The following is a 20,250-nucleotide window of genomic DNA, read 5'->3' on the forward strand; positions in this document are numbered from 1 at the left end:
TTGAAAATACCTGCTAAGAATAATGACACAGTCTTGCCCAACATCTGGAGGAGATTTGTAATAATTTTAATGTACATAGAAATGTACATAGAAAATAGGCTTATTTGTGCAGAGACTTGTCGAAAGTGACAAGGTGGTGGTGGAATAGTACAAATAGTCTAGTGAAGGTCTTAGCTGACCACACAAGAAGTTTAGCTTCACCTCTTTTTCTTTTGTGATAAATTTCATTCCTGTATTTCTGTGGAATTAGCAGCTGTAACTAGGCATGGTTTAGTGGGGGTTTAGGTAGTGGACATAGTTATAGCATCATAAATCATAGTAATAGTTAATTTCGGCCATTGGGACTTGGGATTTTTGGATAAAATAACATACCGAGTAGTCTTTCTTTCTTTCTTTCATGAAGGTTGTATTTCTATTAATGGGAAAGCAGCAAATACAGGAAACTCATTAGCACCACCATCTCTGGCTAGTTTCACACATTATTACTCTAAGGAATGGTTTGTTTTAACAATGGCTTATTGAACAAATCACAATAGACTGTGTTCCCATACTTCCACTATGGTTGCCAAACATGGTGGCTGGACTTGTACAACAGGATAAGGCAGAAGCAAATCAACTTTATTAGGGTTTATCATATACAATATGTCACAGAAGTGAGTACACCCCCTCACATTTTGTAAATATTTAAGTATATCGTTTTATGTGACAACACGAAGAAATGACACTTGGCTACAATTTAAAGTAATGAGTATACAGCTTGTATAACAGTGTAAATGTGCTGTCCTCTCAAAATAACGCAACACACAGCCATTAACGTCTAAACTGCTGGCAACAAAAGTGAGTACACCCCTAAGTGATAATGTCCAAATGGGGCCCAAAGTGTCAATATTTTGTGTGGCAACCATTATTTTCCAGCACTGCCTTAACCCTCTTGGGCATGGAGTTCACCAGAATTGCCACTGGAGTCCTCTTCCACTCCTCCATGACAACGTCATGGAGCTGGTGGATGTTAGGGATCTTGCGCACCTCCACCTTCCATTTCAGGATGTCCCATAGATGCTAAATAGGGTTTAGGTTTGGAGACATGCTTGGCCAGTCCATCACCTTTACCCTCAGCTTCTTTATCAAGGCAGTGGTCATTTTGGAGGTGTGTTTGGGGTCATTATCATGTTGGAATACTGCCCTGCGACCCAGTCTCTGAAGGGAGGGATCATGGTCTGCTTCAGTATGTCACAGTACATGCTGGCATTTATGGTTCCCTCAATGAAATGTAGCTCGTCAGTGCCGGCAGCACTCATGCAGCCCCAGACCATGACATTCCCACCACCACGCTTGATTGTAAGCAAGACACACTTGTCTTTGTACTCCTCACCTGGTTGCCGCCACACATGCTTGACATCATCTGAACCAAATAAGTTTATCTTGGTCTCATTGGACCACAGGACATGGTTCCAGAAATCCATGTCCTAAGTCTGCTTGTCTGCAGCAAACCGTTTGTGGGCTTTCTTGTGCATCATCTTTAGAAGAGGCTTCCTTCTGGGATGACAGTAGTGGTGGGATTCAAATAATTTAACAACTGGTTCTCTGTCCTAATGACCAGCTGGGTAGGCGTGGCCATGGTGGGTCATGGTGGGTGGCCAGGGGTTATAACAGGCAGCACTCGGCCACCTGCACCCCCCTGGGAGCAAAAATGGTCTGCGGGGGGGGGGGGATGCACGCCTCCATGACCCCTTTTGGGCCTAGGAGGCCTCCCTGCAACCTTCTGGGAGCAAAAATGGGCCACATGGGGGGGTGCACCCCCGCCCTGTTTTTGGCCTAGGAGGCCTCCCTGCACTTACCTGGGAGCCAAAATGGGGTGCATGGGGACTCGTGGAAGGGGCGGGGTAGAGCCAGCCAGCAATTTAACTATCGGTTCGCCTGAACCAGCCTGAACCAGCTGAATCCCATCACTGGATGACAGCCCTGCAGAACAATTTGATGCAGCGTGTGGCGTATGGTCTGAGCACTGACAGGCTGACCCCCCCCTTCAAACTCTGCAGCATCGCTGGCAGCACTCATACGTCTATTTCCCAAAGCCAACCTCTGGATATGATGCTGAGCATGGGCACTCAACTTCTTTGGTCGGCCATGGCAAGGCCTGTTCTGAGTGGACCCTGTCCTGTTACACCACTGTATGGTCTTGGCCACCATGCTACAGCTCAGTTTCAGGGTCTTGGCAATCTTCTTATAGCCTAGGCCATCTTTATGTAGAGCAACAATGCATTTTTTCAGATCCTCAGAGAGTTCATTGCCATGAGGCGCCATGTTGAATTTCCAGTGACTAGTATGAGAGGGTGAGAGTGATAACACCAAATTTAACACACCTGCTCCCCCTTCACACCTGAGACCTTGTAACACTAACACATCAGATGACACAAGGGAGGGAAAACGGCTACTTGGGCCCCATTTGGATATTATCACTTAGGGATGTACTTCACTTTTGTTGCTGGCTCTCCTTAATCTATATTACTTTGCTTCTTTTGGTGGCCAATATTTTTGTCTCAGCAGAAACAGTCTTCTTTCTCTGAAGATGCTGAACTCCCAGTGGAGTAGTCTTTGTGCCATCATGAGAGTTCTGCTCATCCATTCAGTGGCAGGAGTGCATATCCTCTGTTGGTCTTGGAACATAGACCCAGACCTGAAGAAGATGGTAAGTGGACTGTTCACCTAGGACCCTCTTTTTCTTAGATGGCTGTATTTGGGAGAAATGGCACAGAACTTAGACCAGTGATGGCTAACCTTTTCCAGACCGAGTGCCCAAAATGTGCGCATCTGTGTGTAAATGCGCATGTGCATGCCCAACCCCCCAAAATGCAATGCATGTGCAGCCCCCGTGCATGCACCCCACCCCCCGTGCATCTGCGTGTGCTCCCCTGCACACACCCTGTCCCCCCGTGCATGCGCGGCAGAGGCCCAAAGACCAGCTGACTGATGGGAGGTACATACACATGCACAGCAGAGCTGAACTGGGGTGATGGCTCGCGTCCCCACAAAGAGGGCGCTGTGTGCCACCTCTGGCACTTGTGCCATAGGTTCGCCCTCACGGACTTAGACCATCCAATGAAAAGGTTGTGAATTAAATTCAGATAAAGCCAAGAAAATGCCTTGTAACATTGGTATGGAATTTGTTACCCAACCTTATGGGTGATACTCACTTGCTTATAAGGGGATTAAATAGAGATTATTGTCCTTGATGCTCTCCGAGCTTGATTATTGTCTTGAAGGCATTTCATTACCCAAACTAAGTAACTTCAGCAGTGCACTGATGATGTTACCTAGTATGGATAATGAAATGTCTGGAAGAAAACAACCAAGCTCAGGGAGAATCGTGTATGCTAATTTTTTTAAAAATCCAGATGGCAAATGATTGTGGGCACATTACATAATTAAAATCAAATAATATCTTTTAAAATCATGTTTATTATCTATATACTGGTCTAGTCTTTCACGGCCAACATCTGTAGTGCAATGTTGAGCTTCAGAGTTTAGTGACCGTGGTTTAGGCAACAGATCTCCTGACATTTTGCCAGCAACAGTGGCAGTCATCTGGAGAGTATCTTCTTTTGTCCCCATTCTTAGTACATCTTCTTAGCGTTTCCTTTTGTCTTCACTCCTGCCGTCTCTAAAAATGTGAAATTGGGAAGTATGATGATGCAATGTGTTTGTTTGAAAAGATCCTTAGCAGCGCAAGGAAGCTTTTTGCAGCCAGAGATCACATTCAATGTTTGTCTGTCTGTGTCTGCCTGCCTGCCTGTCTATTTATCATCATCTTCCTCCTCCTCCTCCTCCTCTTCCTCCTATTTATATGTCATCTCTCTCTCTCTCTCTCTCTCTCTCTGCATGAAATCTGAGAATGATGTGATACTTCATTAGAGGAGAGGGAATAAACATCTCTTGTTTTCATTTCATTTCTTTTGTCACTTGAGGCAAAATGGTAAACTGTGCTGAAGTTTAATCCATCTGTTTTTAACCCCACTCTTCAGAAATCAACGAATCCCCTTTGTGGAAGGGAATGTAGTCCATGGGTTTAGGTGCTATAATCCAGCTATAGAAGGGGAACCCACTGATGTAAGAGACTATGGAAAGAGAGTGTAGCAGAATCAAGCTAGGCTGAGTTACCCACTGAATGGCTGATAATGGGAATTTCATTTCCCTACTGTATTATCTTTGATCTTCTTTTCGAGACCACCAGTCTTTCCATTTCTTAAACCTTTAGAATGCATTTTAAAATTAAAGCCAAAAAACCCTGAAATAATTACCTTTTTCAGATCTATGTCAGTATGCACAGCAGATCCATATCTTTGCATGTCCAGAGCTCACGGAGATGTCAATCAATAAATGTCTTTTTGGTTGCTGATAACTGAACCCTGCCTCCTGAACTAGAACAAATCAGTTGAAATCCCTTGTCTCCAACTAAAAGAAAAATATTGCTCTTCTACCACATCGTTGTGCATATTTGGTAGTTTGCAACAACAACAAAAAATCCGAGAGGCTGATGGAAATGCTGGGAAGGGAAGGGCACCCTTATGATCAGCATGGTGGCAAGCCTGCATGTATTTGAAAACCTCAAGGGACATCCCAAATGTTAGCAGAATGGTGGCAAAATCTTTCCAAATGACAGCCCCTGGGCAGCATGTAACAAACTGGTGGTGGCAGGCAGTGCTAAACCCGTACACACATTAAACACCAGAACATTGGAAACTGATTGCTGAAACTGCATCTGACTTGGTTTCACATGGAAATGAAACAGTTAAACTGAGCATGGGAAGAGGAGGTATGCGGTGAGGATACCCTCCCAATGGAAAACAGAACCCTGACCTGAATTACGGAAAGACTGAACTTCTTGATGTAGTAGCAAAGCCAGTAATTTTGCAGATATGAAAGATCAAAATAACTATTCCTTGCTGGGGAAAATAGTGAGGGTATGAGGCATTTATAATGAAATAGAGGTGGGAGGGCTTCATAATGTGGAAATTGCTGGTAAGTCTGAAAGGGATGCGTGGAAGCTCAGGATGTTTACAGAGGAGAAAAGGATCTCATTCTGAATGTTCTTTAAGAAGCAAAGGATGTAAATCCAGTGGATATATGAAGCATTGACAGGAGTAATTTTGTCTTGGTATTTAACTTCATTTAGGATTTCAAACCATTTATCTCATCTAGTCTAGGATCAGAGGTGGGTTTCAGCAGGTTCTGACCAGTTCTGGAGAACCGGTAGTGAAAATTTTGAGTAGTTTGGAGAACCGGTAAATACCACCTCTGACTGGCCCCATCCCCATCTATTCTCTGCCTCCTGAGTCCCAGCTGATCGAGAGGAAATGGGGATTTCGCAGTAACCTTCCCCTGGAGTGGGGAGGGAATGGAGATTTTACAGTATCCTTCCCCTGCCACGCCCACCAAGCCATGCCATGCCCACCAAGCCACGCCCACAGAACCGGTAGTAAAACTTTTTGAATCCTACCACTGTCTAGGATCCAATTTCCAACAATGGCTGGAAATTCGTAAGTGGGAAATAGAAACCCAAAAAAAGATTCCTTATTTTTTTGCCACCTATCATCACTGAGAAAAGCAGTTTTTGCTGGTTCCTGACCAAGTGAAACATATAGGAAATTCTTTCAGTGGGAGGATGCAAAAGCAGATGGGCCAAGAGTGGTTTGACTGGCTAGGTGAGATTCAGTCAACTTTATGGTGGTACCAACTATTCTTAGATCAAAGCCTTCTCTCACGTTGCTTCCTGCTTTAAAGGAATACATAATTCATGTGCTAAGAAGATTCTAAATACAACTGAATTAAATTTAAATAGGTACAGTTGAGCTTTAGAAAAATTTGCCTGCAAATTAACAAACTCCTGACAGATCTGCTGGTGTGTCTGACTCTCATTACTGAGGCACTAACTCTGAGAAAAGAGGGAAGGGGAATGAGCTGTAGGCTGAATTGAAACTTTGTACAGTAATTTTGAAGTCAGTATCTCCCTGTTTGTCTCCTGTTTCCATTGCAGGAGTGCTTCAGGGCCTGCAGAATGGGCCTCTCAAATGAGTCTCCAGTATATCCAGGAAATGGTCACATGCAGCCTCTCTCTGAAAATATTCAGAAGTACATCCACTGGAACAAATTTGGGAAGAGTAACAGCAACGGCGGCCGCTTAGACAACAAAAGAAAGAACCTTTTAAGTGACTTAATTGCAGATCTCTTCTTGGCTTCTTCAGAAACCCAAGAGAGCTGGGAAGGAGACTCGGAAAGCCACCAAGAGTCCCGTAAAAAGCGAAAAGGCAAGAGGTCCTTTGCAATGGAGCACTTCCGATGGGGGAAGCCAGTGGGCAGGAAGAAGCGACCAGTCCCCACACCAAGAGTGGCAGCAGAGGAGGGAACTGTGGTAGATTATCCTGAGGATTTCAGAACACACCTTAACTCGGACATTGAATACCCCGAAGAAGACTACTACCCAGATTAAAAATAGAGCAGCAAAGCCACTAGGAAGGAAAGCAGCTGAGAAAAATAAAAAATGATAATACTGCCTACAAGATGCACCACTTTCGGTGGAACGCCCCAGCCCCGCCCAAGAAGAAGCGCTACGGCGGCTTCATGACCTCAGAGCACAGTCACACTCCTCTAGTGACTCTTTTTAAGAATGCCATCGTCAAAACTGCTTATAAGAAAGGCCAGTAAGGGTGAGGGAGATTAGGGCCATCCACATCCTGGCATTGTAGCAATGGGGAAAAGGGCCTGGGCACCTCACCTATGAATTTCTCTGACATATTTCATGATAATATTATTAGCGAATATCATTTATTTTCATTGTTCTTACTTATTAATGCTAAATTAGAAACTCGCTGCTTAGGAGACACTTTCACGTTTGCCTTCTGGTTTTGAATATACCAATAATTGGTGGGAAGCGTGGGTGGCAGATCTTTAAGGTGACATCTGCCATTTTGTGCAAGTAAGCAGGAAGAAGAGCTAAAGGAGTAGTTATCTTTCAGAGGGACAGATTATTTTTATATTTTAAACCAGCTGTACAATACTGTAAATGAAAGGATTAAAGTTATAAAATACTACTACTAATACATTTTTATTTTATTTTTTTGCAAATTAACCAAGCCTTTGAGGTTGTCTTTTTGGTCACTTGGAGTGCAATCTTCATCATTTCAGAGTCTTCAGCCTTGCAGCAGGCAGGGATACAAATGGTGTCAACATTTAAAAAAGAATGATAAATTAAGAGGAGGCTTATTTTTGGAGGGGGAAAAGACTATGTCAGGTTCTGAACAGAAGGAAATAAAAGGCGACAAACCTGGATGGTTGCTACCTTAGTTTAATCACTTCTTGGCACTCACTGACAATCACAGATGAAATTCTTGTTAGGCTACTGCCCTGTGCTTCCCACCACCATTTATCCATTAGTTATCACCACCCAACCAATCACGCGCGCTGCTCCCTCCCATGTGACCCAGAAGTTGGTTTATGTTTAATCCTTGAATATTCACAACCAGCATTTAAACAGTTAAATCACTTGAGTATTTACAACCAGCATCTAAACAGTTAATCCCCTTGTTATTTCTGGCTGGCCATGATGATGTCATCCCCAGCTATTCCCTCCCGTCAATCCTGTCAGTTCCTGGGAGGCTTGACGAAGCAGATGCTGGGCTGAAATGAGGTTTATGCGTTCCTCCCTCCATGAATGGCAGCTCCATGCCGGCAGCACACTGGAGCTGACAGACTATATTTGGACTATATTTGTCTTTGTAAGCCAAGAGTTAGTTCAGAAGTGAGTAGGCAAAAAGCAGGCAAAGCCAAATCACTTTTAGATACATATCTCAAGGGAAATGGATGCCATCTCTAAATATTTAATTTTCCCTCCTACCACCCCCATTACATTAGTGACCAAATTTGGTGGGGAACCATATTGTGAATACCTCACTTGGCCACAGATGTGCTTGAGAACCAACCAAAAGATCTTCCACATAACAAGTTTTGACTCTTCAGTTTCTCCAAAGCATTTTGAAGCTGATTTGGAATCATCCTAGTTCTAGTGCAGGGGTCGGCAGACTTAAACACTCAAAGAACTACTTGGACCCCTTTCCCACAGAAAAAAAGCACACCGGAGCCACAAAACCTGGGTGGGCATGGCCAACTCGATGTCACTCACTCACCGTCACATGACCCCCCCAGCCACTCCTATCCAGCCACAAAACCATTCTGTCTCTCCCCTCCCGCCCACTCTGCCCTGCCAGCTGGTCTGGGGGTTCTGCCGGAGAAGTGGCAGCACAAGAATTGTTGTTGCTGGGGGCAAGGGGGGGGGCTGCTGGCAAGAATAGGCAGTCCAGGGCTTCCCTGTCTCCCAGCCCGAGCGGGCTTGTAAACGGCAGCTACCTTGTGCAAGCCACAGCGCTATTACGCAGGGCTCCGAGTGATTGGAGAAGCGGCAGAAAGAGCAGCCAAGGCTGCACTTTCAGCAGGTAAGCAACGCTGCCTCTGCCGCGAGGAACTTTGGAGAGAGAGGGCGGGGGAAGGCTGTGGCCATTCTCGCCAGCTAAGAGACAGGCTGCTCCCACAGCCTGCCCCACCCTTTCTCCAAAGTTCCTCATGGCAGAGGCAGCTTTGCTTACCCGCTGAAAGCGCAGCCCTGGCTGCTCTTTCTGCTGCTTCTCCAATCATGTTCCCATGTAACACCTCTTCTGCACAAGCTGCACTGGCTCCCGGTGGTCTTCCGGATGTGCTTCAAGGTTTTGGTTACCACCTTTAGAGCGCTCCATGGCTTAGGACCTGGTTACCTATGGGACCGCCTACTACCACCAATAGCCTCCCACCGGCCGGTACGCTCTCATAGAGAGGGGCTCCTCTGGGTGCCGTCAGCCAAACAATCTCAACTGGCGGCCCCTAGGGGGAGAGCCTTCTCTGTGGGGGCACCTACTATCTGGAATGAGCTCCCCCCCGGAGATACGGAGGATCCCGGATCTGCGCACCTTCCGCTGCGCTTTGAAGACCTTTTTATTTCACCAGGCGGGTCTGGCCTAATCTTTTCCCTCTTTTCTTTTTAATATGCAAATTTTAATCTGTTTTTTAAATGATTGGGGTGTTTTAATTTGTCTGGGCCAAATTGTTTAATTCGATTTTATCCTGTTTTTAAATTTTGTATTTATGTATTTTACTGTTTGGCTGTTCACCGCCCTGAGTACTTCGGGAGTAGGGCGGTATACAAATCAAAGAAAGATAAAGAAAGGTAAAGAATCACTCGGAGCCCTGCATAATAGCGCTGCGGCTTGCTCAAGGTAGCTGCCGTTTACACTTCCCCCGCCCAGGCTGCGAACTCCAGCTTGAAGCGGCAGGAAGCAAAGGCTGCCTTACGTGCAAATGTGGCGCAAAGGTAGGTACAGGGCAGCTTCTCTCCTGTACTCTCCTCCTCCTACCACTCTCGTGATGCCTGGCTGGCTGTGGCTGAGCTGGGAGCATGCGCACACGTGGGGAGACCCTCCTTAAGCAAACTGCTGCCCACCTTGCGTGCACCTTTCCTGAGCTTCGGCGCTCGCTTGAGGAGGGTCTCCCTGTGCGTCCGCACACTCCTGGCTCAGCCACAGCCGGCCAGGGCATCATGAGTGGAAGAGCCACACTCAAGGGGCCAAAGAGCTGCATGTGGCTCGCGAGCCGTGGTTTGCCAACCACTGTTCTAGTGGAACTAGAATAGGCAGGAAATGGCATGAAGCAATTGATGCTGCCTCCATCTTAACCAAGGTGAGAGGACCAAAAAAAATTAAAAATCACCATTGACTCCATGCCCTGCCTCCTGATTTATGGTTGCTGTAGGAGTTACAAAAACCCATCACAAATCCCACCCTATAGAAAAAAAATGTGTGGTGTGTGTGACAGTGAGAGAGAAGGAGAAGAGAAGAAGGAAGAAGGAAGAAGGAAGAAGGAAGAAGGAAGAAGAAGAAGAAGAAGAAGAAGAAGAAGAAGAAGAAGAAGAAGAAGAAGAAGAAGAAGAAGAAGAAGAAGAAGGGAGGAGGAGGAGGAGGAGGAAAGGAGGATGGGAGGGAGGGAGGGAGGAAGGAAGGAAGGAAGATAAGGAGGGAAATGATTAGATCTTCCCCTGTGTTTGTAGTACCTGTGGTATGCATTTTGGCAACTTGAAAGCTGCCAAATTTTTCAGCATTCTAAGCTGTCAGTGCAAAGAAAAACTTCTTGGCCATCAAAATGCCCAAAACTGGAAATTTAGTATAAAACCATAATTTTCAGCCAGATGCTTTTCCAGTAGCAGCCTGTAGTTCACAGTTTAGGGCTATGGACAGTGGTGGGATTAAAGTAATTTAACAACCAGTTCTCTGCCCTAATAATTTCTTCCAACACCCAGTTTGCCAAACTGCCCAGAAAGTTAACAACCGGTTCTCCCGAAGTGGTGAGAACTGGCTGAATCCCACCACAGGCTATGGGGCAGTGGTGTGGGAGCTCAGGGATGGCATCCTAGAGTTGAAGGTTGAGAGGTAAGAGCTCTTCTGAAAATCTTCACCAGTTTGAAAGTCTCTCTGGCTTCTGGGTGCGCAGTGATGGATAACTACGCTCGTTAATCCACATTTCAACTACAGTTGAAACCAAATGCAGAACTAAATTAAAAGGTGGGATTCACTTCCACCCTCCTGGCCTTCTAAAAGGGCATCAAGACTTAGCTTTGACTGTTGGTTTAAGGCCTCAATAGGGCCGATCTATGCTGAAGATGGTTGATGGGATAAGACAGATGATTCCAATACTGTTTACACACTTGGTTTTTTAGCAGAGGTGGGTTTCAGATTATGTTACTACAGGTTTGCCGTGTGCATGCCTGGTTTGCACATGTGTTTGCCTTCCGTGCATGCACATGGCTTTCCGTGTATGCGCTTTGCTCACACGCGTGCCTTCCGTGCATGCACCCGGATTAAAAAATGTGCCTAAATAGGATGTCATAGAGCCGGGGCAGGTGGGCAGGTCCACCTGCAATTTCCGCTATCGGTTTGGGTGAAACGATCCGAACTGGATGAATACCACCTCTGGTTTTTAGTCTGTTTTATGTTTGTTTTTATATTCATGCTTTTATTATTATGTAAGCCACCCAGAATTCCTTAGACGGTGAGATGAATGACAGATAGATTTAATAAATAAATATATTTTTTTCTAAAACAAATGAGCACCTGCAAGCTGGCCTGCATTTATCAGGAAGCTTAATATATTGCAGGGGCTTCTGAGGAGTGTCACGTATGTTTGTGTGTTAAACAAGTCAATATGAAGACCACAACCACACAATCAAAGCCACACCCCTTTTAATATATAAAAAAAAGGAGTGAGACTTCAATTACACTCTTTGTTCTCAATATGATGTCAGCAGAGGTGAAGACAAGCGTGATTCATTTTCAAATGGCTTTTGAAGTTTTGGGCAATGGAAATGATGATGTGAACTATTTAAAGATAACATGGAATAGCAGAGGAGGAACTTGAAAAGCTTGGGAAATTACGGTAGCAACCTCATTACCGTAAGGTAAAAGTTCCCCCACACATGCGTGCTAGTTGTTTCCAGCTCTAGGGGGCAGTGCTCATCTCCATTTCTAAGCTGAAGAGCCAGCACTGTCCAAAGATGTCTCCATGGTCATGTGGCCGGCATGACTAAACACCAAAGGCGCACGGAGCGCTGTTACCTTCCCACCAAAGGTGGTCCCTATTGTTTTACTTGCATTTTTTATGTGCTTTCGAACTGCTAGGTTGGCAGAAACTGGGACAAGTAACGGGAGCTCACTCTGTTACGCGGCGTTAGGGATTCAAATCGCTGAACTGCCGACCTTCTAATCAACAAGCTCAGCATCTTAGCCACTGAACCACTGCATCCCTCATTACTGTACTTTCTGATAACTGGTTATTTTGTCCCTGGCATTTGCCTTGTTTGGAAGCCATTAGTGTCCCAGCAAAATACCAATGGCTTGATGACCCAGAAATATTACTTAAGTCTGTCTTAAATAAATGCTACAATGCTACAAGAGATGGAGGCATCTACTGACTTTGCGAAGAGAGGACTCCCTTGAGTCAGGTTTGACTTCTGATTGGTTACCTAAGCACATCTTTGCAGGTTTGTGGCAGTAATACGGAAGTGGTCTGTCACCGCTGTTTTCTTTCATGGTTTTTTTAAATTTTATTTATTCCCCAGTCCAGCCTAAACCTGAGTCTTCCTGCAGTCTCTCATCCAAGTAGTAACTAGGTCTGATGCTACTTTAACTATTTTCAGGTTAGCTAAGTTGGTAAAATGTAGCAGCCAAGTCGGCCCTCCCTTTTAATGTGAAATTTGGCAGTTATTTGTCAAGTAAAATTTTCATGTGCAGAAAGATAACCTGTATTTTCTATTCTCCTTGTAAATAGAATGGCGGACTTGTGTTCCTCCAGGTCAGCAAAATGAAGCAGCAGCTTTCTGAAAGATATGAAAAAACTCAACCAGAAGTGAAATTCACAGAAGACATTCCTGATTCCTGACTCAGTTTCAAATGCTACTTTACCTCAGTAAGAAAAAAACCAGAACTCCACCATCTTGGGGAATATCTGAATTGCATTAAAAACAAAGAATTTTGAGTAACTGTAACTTCAAATATTATGGCAAAATATTTAGATGAAGGTTTTCAAGGCTGGTGGGTATCTAAGCATAAGATTTGATGTAAGTGAATGCAAGGAACAGAAAGGGAAAACAAAATGCAAGATCTGGGAAAGTAACATTAAATCTTCCATATGGATAAACTAAGTAGTGTGGCCATTCAGGAAGGATCATATTTCAATTTCTTTTTCCTTCAATCTCATGCTTTAAATATTGTTAAACTTTACTCTCTTAAAGATCCAAATTGGTAACACTTAACATTTATTTGAAAAGGGCACTCAGATAACTTTATTCAAAAATAAACCAACTCTGTCCTTATCTATAAATGACCTTTGGGAAGATCAACAGTAAAACAGCTTCAGCTAATACTTAATGCAATCTGCTCCCCAACATAAAATGCATATTGGGTACCTTAAATACCACAATTACAAAATCTATGCTATTTCAAGCTTTCTTAGATCTAGCCATACAAACAGGATGAAATATTATCTAACTTGGAAATGTTCCACCTCTTCCTGGGTGGAAACTAATCAAGGAGACAAGCAACTTAGAACTAAGGAGAAATTTCCTGACAGTTAGAATAATTAATCAGTGGAACAACTTGCCTCCAGAAGTTGTGAATGCTCCAGCACTGGAAATTTTTAAGAAGATGTTGGATAACCATTTGTCTAAAGTGGTGTAGGGTTTCCTGCCTGGGCAGGGGGTTGGACTAGAAGATCTCCAAGGTCCTTTCCAACTCTGTTATTCTATTCTATTCCTAGTGCAGAGTCACACTTTACCTTGAAGCGGTGGGCTATACCTCAACAAATGGTTGGGAATTAAACATGTCTAAATATATAAATGCAATTTCAGTGGATAGGAGATTTCAATTATTTATTCAGCAGTATAAATTGCTGAATGGTTGAACTTCCTATTAAATCTTTTGGTAAGGTCAGTATTATCTGAATGAACATTAAGATTAATGGATATTCTAAGAGGGATTCTGATATTGATTCCTATTAGTTATCTATGCAATAAATAAGTTAATGAGAAAGTCTTTATTGCAGGATAAAGACCTTTAAATATCCTTGGTCAAACTAAGTGTCGGCTTTGGAAGTCATATTAACCTCGGACGCTTCCATGCTGCCACCTTCTTGCACTTGGGAAAGTAGGAGGGGGGATTTGATAGAGGGTTTTGTTAGACATAATAGCATTCTTCTTTTTGGTCAAGGTCATGGTGCTCCTGCATCTGGAGGAGGAGTGGTTGCAGTGGTGTCTCAAGTTGAGATGGATGGTGATTGGGCCATGTGATGGACTGATGAGTGCAGGGGCTGGATATGGGGTTTTGATTTATTGAGGGAAAGCTCGGAACTCTCAGATTCAGGTTTTCCCAGATATGCCAGTATACCTATTCCAATAAATAAAGATTTTGAGATGAAGCTTGTCTCAGAGTTTTTAATTGGAGTTGGGTTGTTCTGGAATGCTGACACTAAGGTTATTACATGATAATGCGGGTTTTAACATGCTAGATTGTCAACTATATCATTGGGCCTTGATTTTAATATTTCTATTTGTTGAACCAGTTGTTTTATGATTATTCCCCTCATTGGACCTTTTTGGAGAATGAATGTGTAACACTTCTGAAACCTTGGCAAGTTTATGGCCCAGGAATACTAAACTGGGATCTTTGTTTTAAACTTTAAAAGCTACCAGACATATTTTCTTATTTGTAAGAGGTTACATTTCATTTCTGAATCACATGAGAAACTGTGGGATAACGCAAATTTGAAAATAGTATGAAAGATGTTTTACTGGAATGTTTGGGCTAATCAAGGGATCAGCATCTTCTTAGATCACTTGACTTCTAATAGTTATCTGAGAGACTTGAGTATTGAATATGACTTATCTACAATATTTATTTAGCGATATATATAAGTAAAGATGTTAAGCTTTATTATTATTTAATAATGTCAGCAGTGGTACCCCAAAAGTGGCCTATTTCCACAGTACCTAATGCTAGGTTCCATGCAGCAGCTCCCCATGGGGAACGGCGAGCCCACAGTTTTTTTCAAAACCTGGTACTACGACTTCATGACTCTGCTATGGTCAAGAGACCACAGGACCTGACATTGACCGGCTGATACATGACTCCAGGATGAGAGTCAAAGATCTGAGACTTTCATAGTAGGAAAAGCTTCGAAAGTACATGATAATTCCTCTCCACATTACAGAGTCTTGGTTGTTTGATTGCAAATGTTTTATTACCCAACTAAATAGTACCATCAGTGCGAGTAAGGGATTCAGTCTCTGTTTATATACAGTAGCTTGCTTAGCCAGTGTTGTTGGGGTGTGGTTTTCTCGGCATGTCCCCCTTAATTAGTCTGGGAAACTGTAAGCATCCTAGACCAAAACAAACACACACGCACTAGGGAATTCCTAAAAGTTTGGTATTCAGATAAATCATCTCTCAATAAGCACGTAAAAATAAGCCATATCATCATTCAAAAGAGACCATTAAAAAAGCTAAAAATGAAACAAAAAGACCAGAACGTGTCCTCTCCAGGAGCCACCACCCACATAAAGAAGGGATTAACGTCAGACCGACATAAATAATCAAGCAACCCTACAGCAACGAAGTAGTATACGGTAGTCCTTACAGTGTCTGCTCTTGACCTGGCTTAGCTAATATACTCTGGTTAATGAAGAGGTGAACTGGGTGACTTAACTAGCTGTTGCCAGTTTTCCCAAGTGCAGCCATGGCGAATAAGTCACATGCAAGTCTTTCATGATCGACGTGATGGCTACTGCAGTTTTGTCCAGCAGAGCCAAAGCTCCATGCAACGTATTTGAATCCTATTTCAATATTAACTGAACCCCCACAGTATATCGCTCAATTTTACAATGATAAAAGGCTGATCCTGAAAACTTCTTAGTCTAAAAATAAGAAACATCTGGTCCTTTGGATGTTATGACCATTGACCTGCTGGCTTAGGGTTGTGGGGAGCTATAATTTAGCAGGAATATCTTTTTATTGTTTGGCTCCTTTCTAACCTGCTTGTTTAAATGAGTTTTATGCTTAGTCTGCAGAAGAGCTATAGATGAAAGAATGCCCCTGGCCCAGATTTTGTCATCAGTCTACAAATACATCATTTCCTTATATCTTTAAGGTAGGATTTCCACAACCCCTGAAGACTGGACATGATGGCTGAGGCCGATGGAATTTGGAATTTATTTCAAAACATGGCAAGCAGGCCACTTTTTTTTTTTAAGATGGTCACTTAAAACCAGATGACTGAAGAAGAAGCTGGCATGTTGCAACGAATAGCACTATCTTCTATATATTCTTTATCTACATAAATTCTTCTAACTCAGCAAAAATTTATAGGCTTTCTTAGTAAATAAACATGATGGCTATCTATAGCCTAGCAGTCAAAAAACCTATAAGGGTAAAATTTGGCTGGTATTCTGGAAAAATTAGATTGGAAGAGAGCCTTCTAGCAAAAGATTGCTCTAAAATAGGGGTGTCAAACTCGATTTCATTGAGGGCTGCATCAAGGTTGTGTTTGACCTTGTGGGCCAGGGTGGGCATTGCCAGCTTGACTTCCCTTGTGTCAGGCACGCCTGTGGTGGCCTGAGCCCTCTGCCAGCGAAAACGGGCTCCTGAGCTCCGTTTTTGGCCTCCTGCCACCCTCTGCCAGCGAAAACAGACCTCAGGAGGGCCACACATGGCCCTCGCAAGCTCCGTTTTCGGCCACAATGGCTTCCTTCAGCTTTCTGCCAGTGAAAATGGAGCGTGTGTGTGTGTGTGTGTGTGCGGGTTCTGTTTTTGCTGGCTGAGGCACTGCAGGCCAGTCCTTTGCTGTTTCCAGGGTGGCCCCGCAGGCCAGATCTAAGCACCTTGCAGGCTGGCTCCGGCTCCCAGGCCTTGAGTTTGACACACCTGCTCTTAAAATCTTAAGCAGAACAGAATCTCTTTACAGATGGTGACAGTCAAGAATTGAACTTGACTTGCAAGGAAGTTAAAGCTTTTTGGATAAAAATTTGGTGGGTTATGCAGAATGTTTTGAAGAAAAAAATTCAATTTTCTCCACAATTGTTTTTATTGGGTATAGTTAAGGGGTTTACATTGGGTGAAACAAAGTTGATATTGTACATGATAACAGCAGCGAGATTATTGATAGGTAAATACTGGAAAAATGAAGCTTTGCCCACTATCGAGGAATGGACTTTGAAGATGGCCAGTTTTGCAGAGATGGCGAAGATTTCAGCATATTTAAAAGATTGTTCACAAGAGATTTATGAATGGGAATGGAAAAAGTGGATAGATTATGTCCAGAACAAATATCAAACCAGGAAGTATCAAATAGCTTTTATTTGAAAATGTTATATTAAGATAGAAATATTTTAATGTAATGAAGATGAAAAACTATAAGGGGGATGGAGGGGTTCAAGTTTTATATAAAGGGGGGTTTTTCTCTTGATCTGAGTATATTGTGTGGAAGTCCGGGGGGAGGGGAGGGTTAGGGAGGGTTAGGGAGGATGAGGTTGGGAAGTTTGGGGTGGGTTGAGGGGGGGAAGGGGTGAAAATGTAATTGTAAAACTTTTGCAATAAAAAAAAAAAGAATTGAACTGGGAACTTGTGTATGGGCACTATTATTGAATCCCATCATTACATTTTGGCACTAACTCAATTCATAGCTCTATATCTGAAATTGAAATTGTTATTGTAGGAAATCTAACAAGTTTCTACTGAATTGCTTTGATGTTTCAGGGCAAAAAATAACATTTCAAGGGATGGAAAATGTTTCCCAAGGATCTAAAAATTCACTTTTCTTAATCTCTTTTCCTCTCTGAGGGAATCTCCAGGCTTTTGGTCATAGAATGAAGAGAATGACATTATGCTAGGCAGCCAGGCAGATTTACTGTGTGCAAATATTACAGTAGGCCTACAGGGGACTGCAGGAAAGGGCATAGAAACAAGCAGTGAAATATGGATCATAATGTGATGCAAATTTTTTGTTGTCTGTATGCAAAGTTACAACACTAATTATGAAAGGTCAGAGGTGTTGTGACATCATAATATACATTTCACAATTTTTGTGTAATCTTGGTTAGGAATACATTCCAGTGGACAGGACAGTAATTCCTGGTCACATGCAACTTCCACTCCTTCGGAGATACCACAAGGCTGTAAGGAACATTTTTCTCCATATGGATGATCATCTTTGTAGGAAAAAAACCTCCTTTAGTTTTAAAAAGTTGGTATTTTTTGCCACAGCTGAACATTTAATGAGCAGCACATTTCCTGCAGCTCCTCCCTGTAGTTTACTTTCTCTTTGTTCCTCCCAAACAATATGAGTCAGTATTTTCTTTTTCTTTTTCATTAGAGTGGAACAGTTTTCTGCACATTTTAAAAATTAGAAAAGGGCAACTTGAGGTCCCAGGATTGTATGCAAGCCCTCAATCATGCTTCCCCCCTATTTAATAGCATGTGGGACTTCAACCAATAGTCAGGATGGAGCCTGCAACAGTGAAGGTGAAGTATCACCTGTAAAAAGGATGATGGGTTTAAGAAAAGGAGCAGCGCGTGTATTGTAGCTGCCATCTGGGTTTATTTAAACCTCTCCCCCACCTTGCTAAAAACCCTTCCTGCCATCATGAGGTTTGACACATGTTAATGGAAGAAGAGCACTAAGTACTCTTAATATTGCTAAAAGTATACATCTGCATGTCTACCTATGTGGCATGGGCTTGTACCATCATGTTCTCCAAAAGATTAAGTACACACCTGGGCACCAAAAATTGCCCTTACTTTCATTACAAAATTTGAAATGAAGAGTAAAATTTCAGTTATGAGGAGAGGAGAGGAGAGGAAAAAAATCCAGGAGAATTAGTCTGAACAAGGAAGCACACACATAAATGAGACAGACCCGCAGAGAATAAATTCATTTTATGTAATGGATTATCAATACACGCTTTTACCAGAGAGGGGAAACATTCAATTCTTCAACACTATTAAAACAGCTTCTAGAAAAAGGAAGCAAAAGAAATTGCCACCTTTTCCCACAGTCTATAAAAGGCTCTGGGGGATGCACTTTGTGGCTTTTGCCATGACTGAACACGGGTTGAGCACGAAGAAGGGAGAGAAACCAAGTACAAGTGAGTGGATTCTAAGGGAAATGTCCAACCCTCTTGCTTGAAAGGGATGTTGAGTGGTTGCTCCCTGGCCCCAGGAGCTCCTTGCGGCTCACAAAGGCGGCATGATAGCATTCAGCATGGCCCAGGAGGATTTGTTGCTCAGCTTTGTCTTGGCATGCAGTCTGGCTCTCAGTAGACACACAGATCCGGGAACTTCATCTCATACACCGGGATGGAGTGGTTCTGAGGCTGGCCATAAGCAGCTGTGATGGTTCCAGAGGGACTGGGAGGGGGTCTGCAATGCAAGGGGACAGGAAGACAGGAGAACAAGTGTGTAGGGACAGGAAGGCACAAGACATCTAAGAGCTTGAGAAGAAGAAAATAGCAACTGCCCCAAAAACTAAACTACAGCACGAGGTGGGAAACTTTGTTCCGCCAACTGGGAAGGAAGAGCAAGAAGCAAGAGCAGTAAATCATTATCTGAGGAAAGAGGAAAGCTTTCCTACCTTCCCATCCCATGTGGATTATGAATCATATCATACCAACATGTTGGTCAAGGGAAAGTCTGAAAAGTTGGCTTTTTGGGGCTGTGATCTCTACAATGAAAAAACCTTTGGGTAACTAATGCTTATTGCAGAAGCTCGAGTACTTGGTGGAACTCATTGCTACTAGATGCTACAAAGAGCAAAAATAAATAGAGATTTTCCTTGAGCAAACTAGTTGCTGTAGGATCCCATAAAAGGCAAGTGTTCTTTAGGAAGAAGCCAATTGGTTCAAGAGGATTCCTACAGAGGATCTAAAGCATCCTTCCTTACTTCACATCTATTCAGGTCCTTTATTGCCAATCTTGCTGTTTTGATGAACCATTAACATTGCTTTTTCTCCTAGCAATCTGCTGCCTGGATATCCCTAAGGAGAAAGTTATGTCATCTTCCCTTACCGTATTGTGATCTCAAAAATCTGGTTGAGCTTGCTCTGTAGTAGAGTTGCCTGCAATAAGAATATCACATTGATTTTAAGTACTGCCAAGAGGAAAAAAACAAAGGATTTTTTTTCATAAGAGTTTGCATCAAGTTCTACTAATTTTTTTATGGCTCTATAACAAAATCCTTTAAATTAAATTTACTACAATTCCCCCCTCTCCCAACCTAGAGTGGATCCCTTTTCACAAGCAGCTCTGCAATTCCAATGGCACTGGTGGTGTCTTGCCATCCGCCTTGAAAGAGGCGGTGGTGAGGCTCCTCCTCAAGAAGCCTGCTCTGGATCCGGCTGTTTTGGCTAACTATCGTCCGGTCTCCAACCTTCCCTTCTTGGCGAAGGTTGTTGAGAGTGTGGTGGCGCGACAGCTTCCTGGGTACCTGGATGAAGCTGTCTATCTGGATCCACTCCACTCCAGTCCGGCTTCAGGCCTGGGCACAGCACGGAAACGGCATTGGTTGCGTTGGTGGATGATCTCTGGAGGGCTCGGGATAGGGGTTGCTCCTCTATCCTGGTCCTGTTAGATCTCT

General features: G+C 43.3%; 2 protein-coding genes across 5 annotated transcripts in view; one reads left to right on the top strand and one right to left on the bottom strand.

Annotated features, from left to right (window-relative positions):
- Positions 1-2,569: 2,569 nt before the first annotated feature.
- LOC139319243 (pro-opiomelanocortin-like) lies at positions 2,570-6,487 on the top strand. Its single transcript, XM_070947015.1, has 2 exons — positions 2,570-2,689; positions 6,035-6,487. Exons 1-2 carry the CDS (start codon positions 2,570-2,572, stop codon positions 6,485-6,487), a joined length of 573 nt encoding a protein of 190 aa, XP_070803116.1.
- Positions 6,488-18,537: 12,050 nt separating this feature from the next.
- Positions 18,538-20,250, bottom strand: part of EFR3B (EFR3 homolog B) — a 138,545-nt gene continuing 136,832 nt past the window's right edge. For all 4 annotated transcript variants that reach the window (XM_070932186.1, XM_070932184.1, XM_070932185.1 and 1 more), the window contains exons 22-23: positions 19,683-19,732; positions 18,538-19,037 (exon numbers count right to left, since the gene is read on the bottom strand). In XM_070932186.1, the coding sequence (XP_070788287.1) occupies positions 18,932-19,037; positions 19,683-19,732 (156 nt within the window). In that variant the 3' untranslated portion in view covers positions 18,538-18,931. The remainder of the gene's footprint in view (positions 19,038-19,682; positions 19,733-20,250) is intronic.

The sequence above is a fragment of the Pituophis catenifer genome, unplaced genomic scaffold, assembly GCF_029215685.1.
Source record: "Pituophis catenifer annectens isolate HBS135680 unplaced genomic scaffold, rPitCat1.0.hap2 SCAF_1, whole genome shotgun sequence".
Classification (NCBI taxonomy): Eukaryota; Metazoa; Chordata; class Lepidosauria; order Squamata; family Colubridae; genus Pituophis; species Pituophis catenifer.

Bases quoted from the DNA above. Each gene is read 5' to 3' on its own strand.
- LOC139319243 (XM_070947015.1), top strand. From the start codon at position 2,570: ATGCTGAACTCCCAGTGGAGTAGTCTTTGTGCCATCATGAGAGTTCTG. The intron at 2,690-6,034 runs GTAAGTGGACTG...TTTCCATTGCAG, and splicing joins ACCCAGACCTGAAGAAGATG to GAGTGCTTCAGGGCCTGCAG.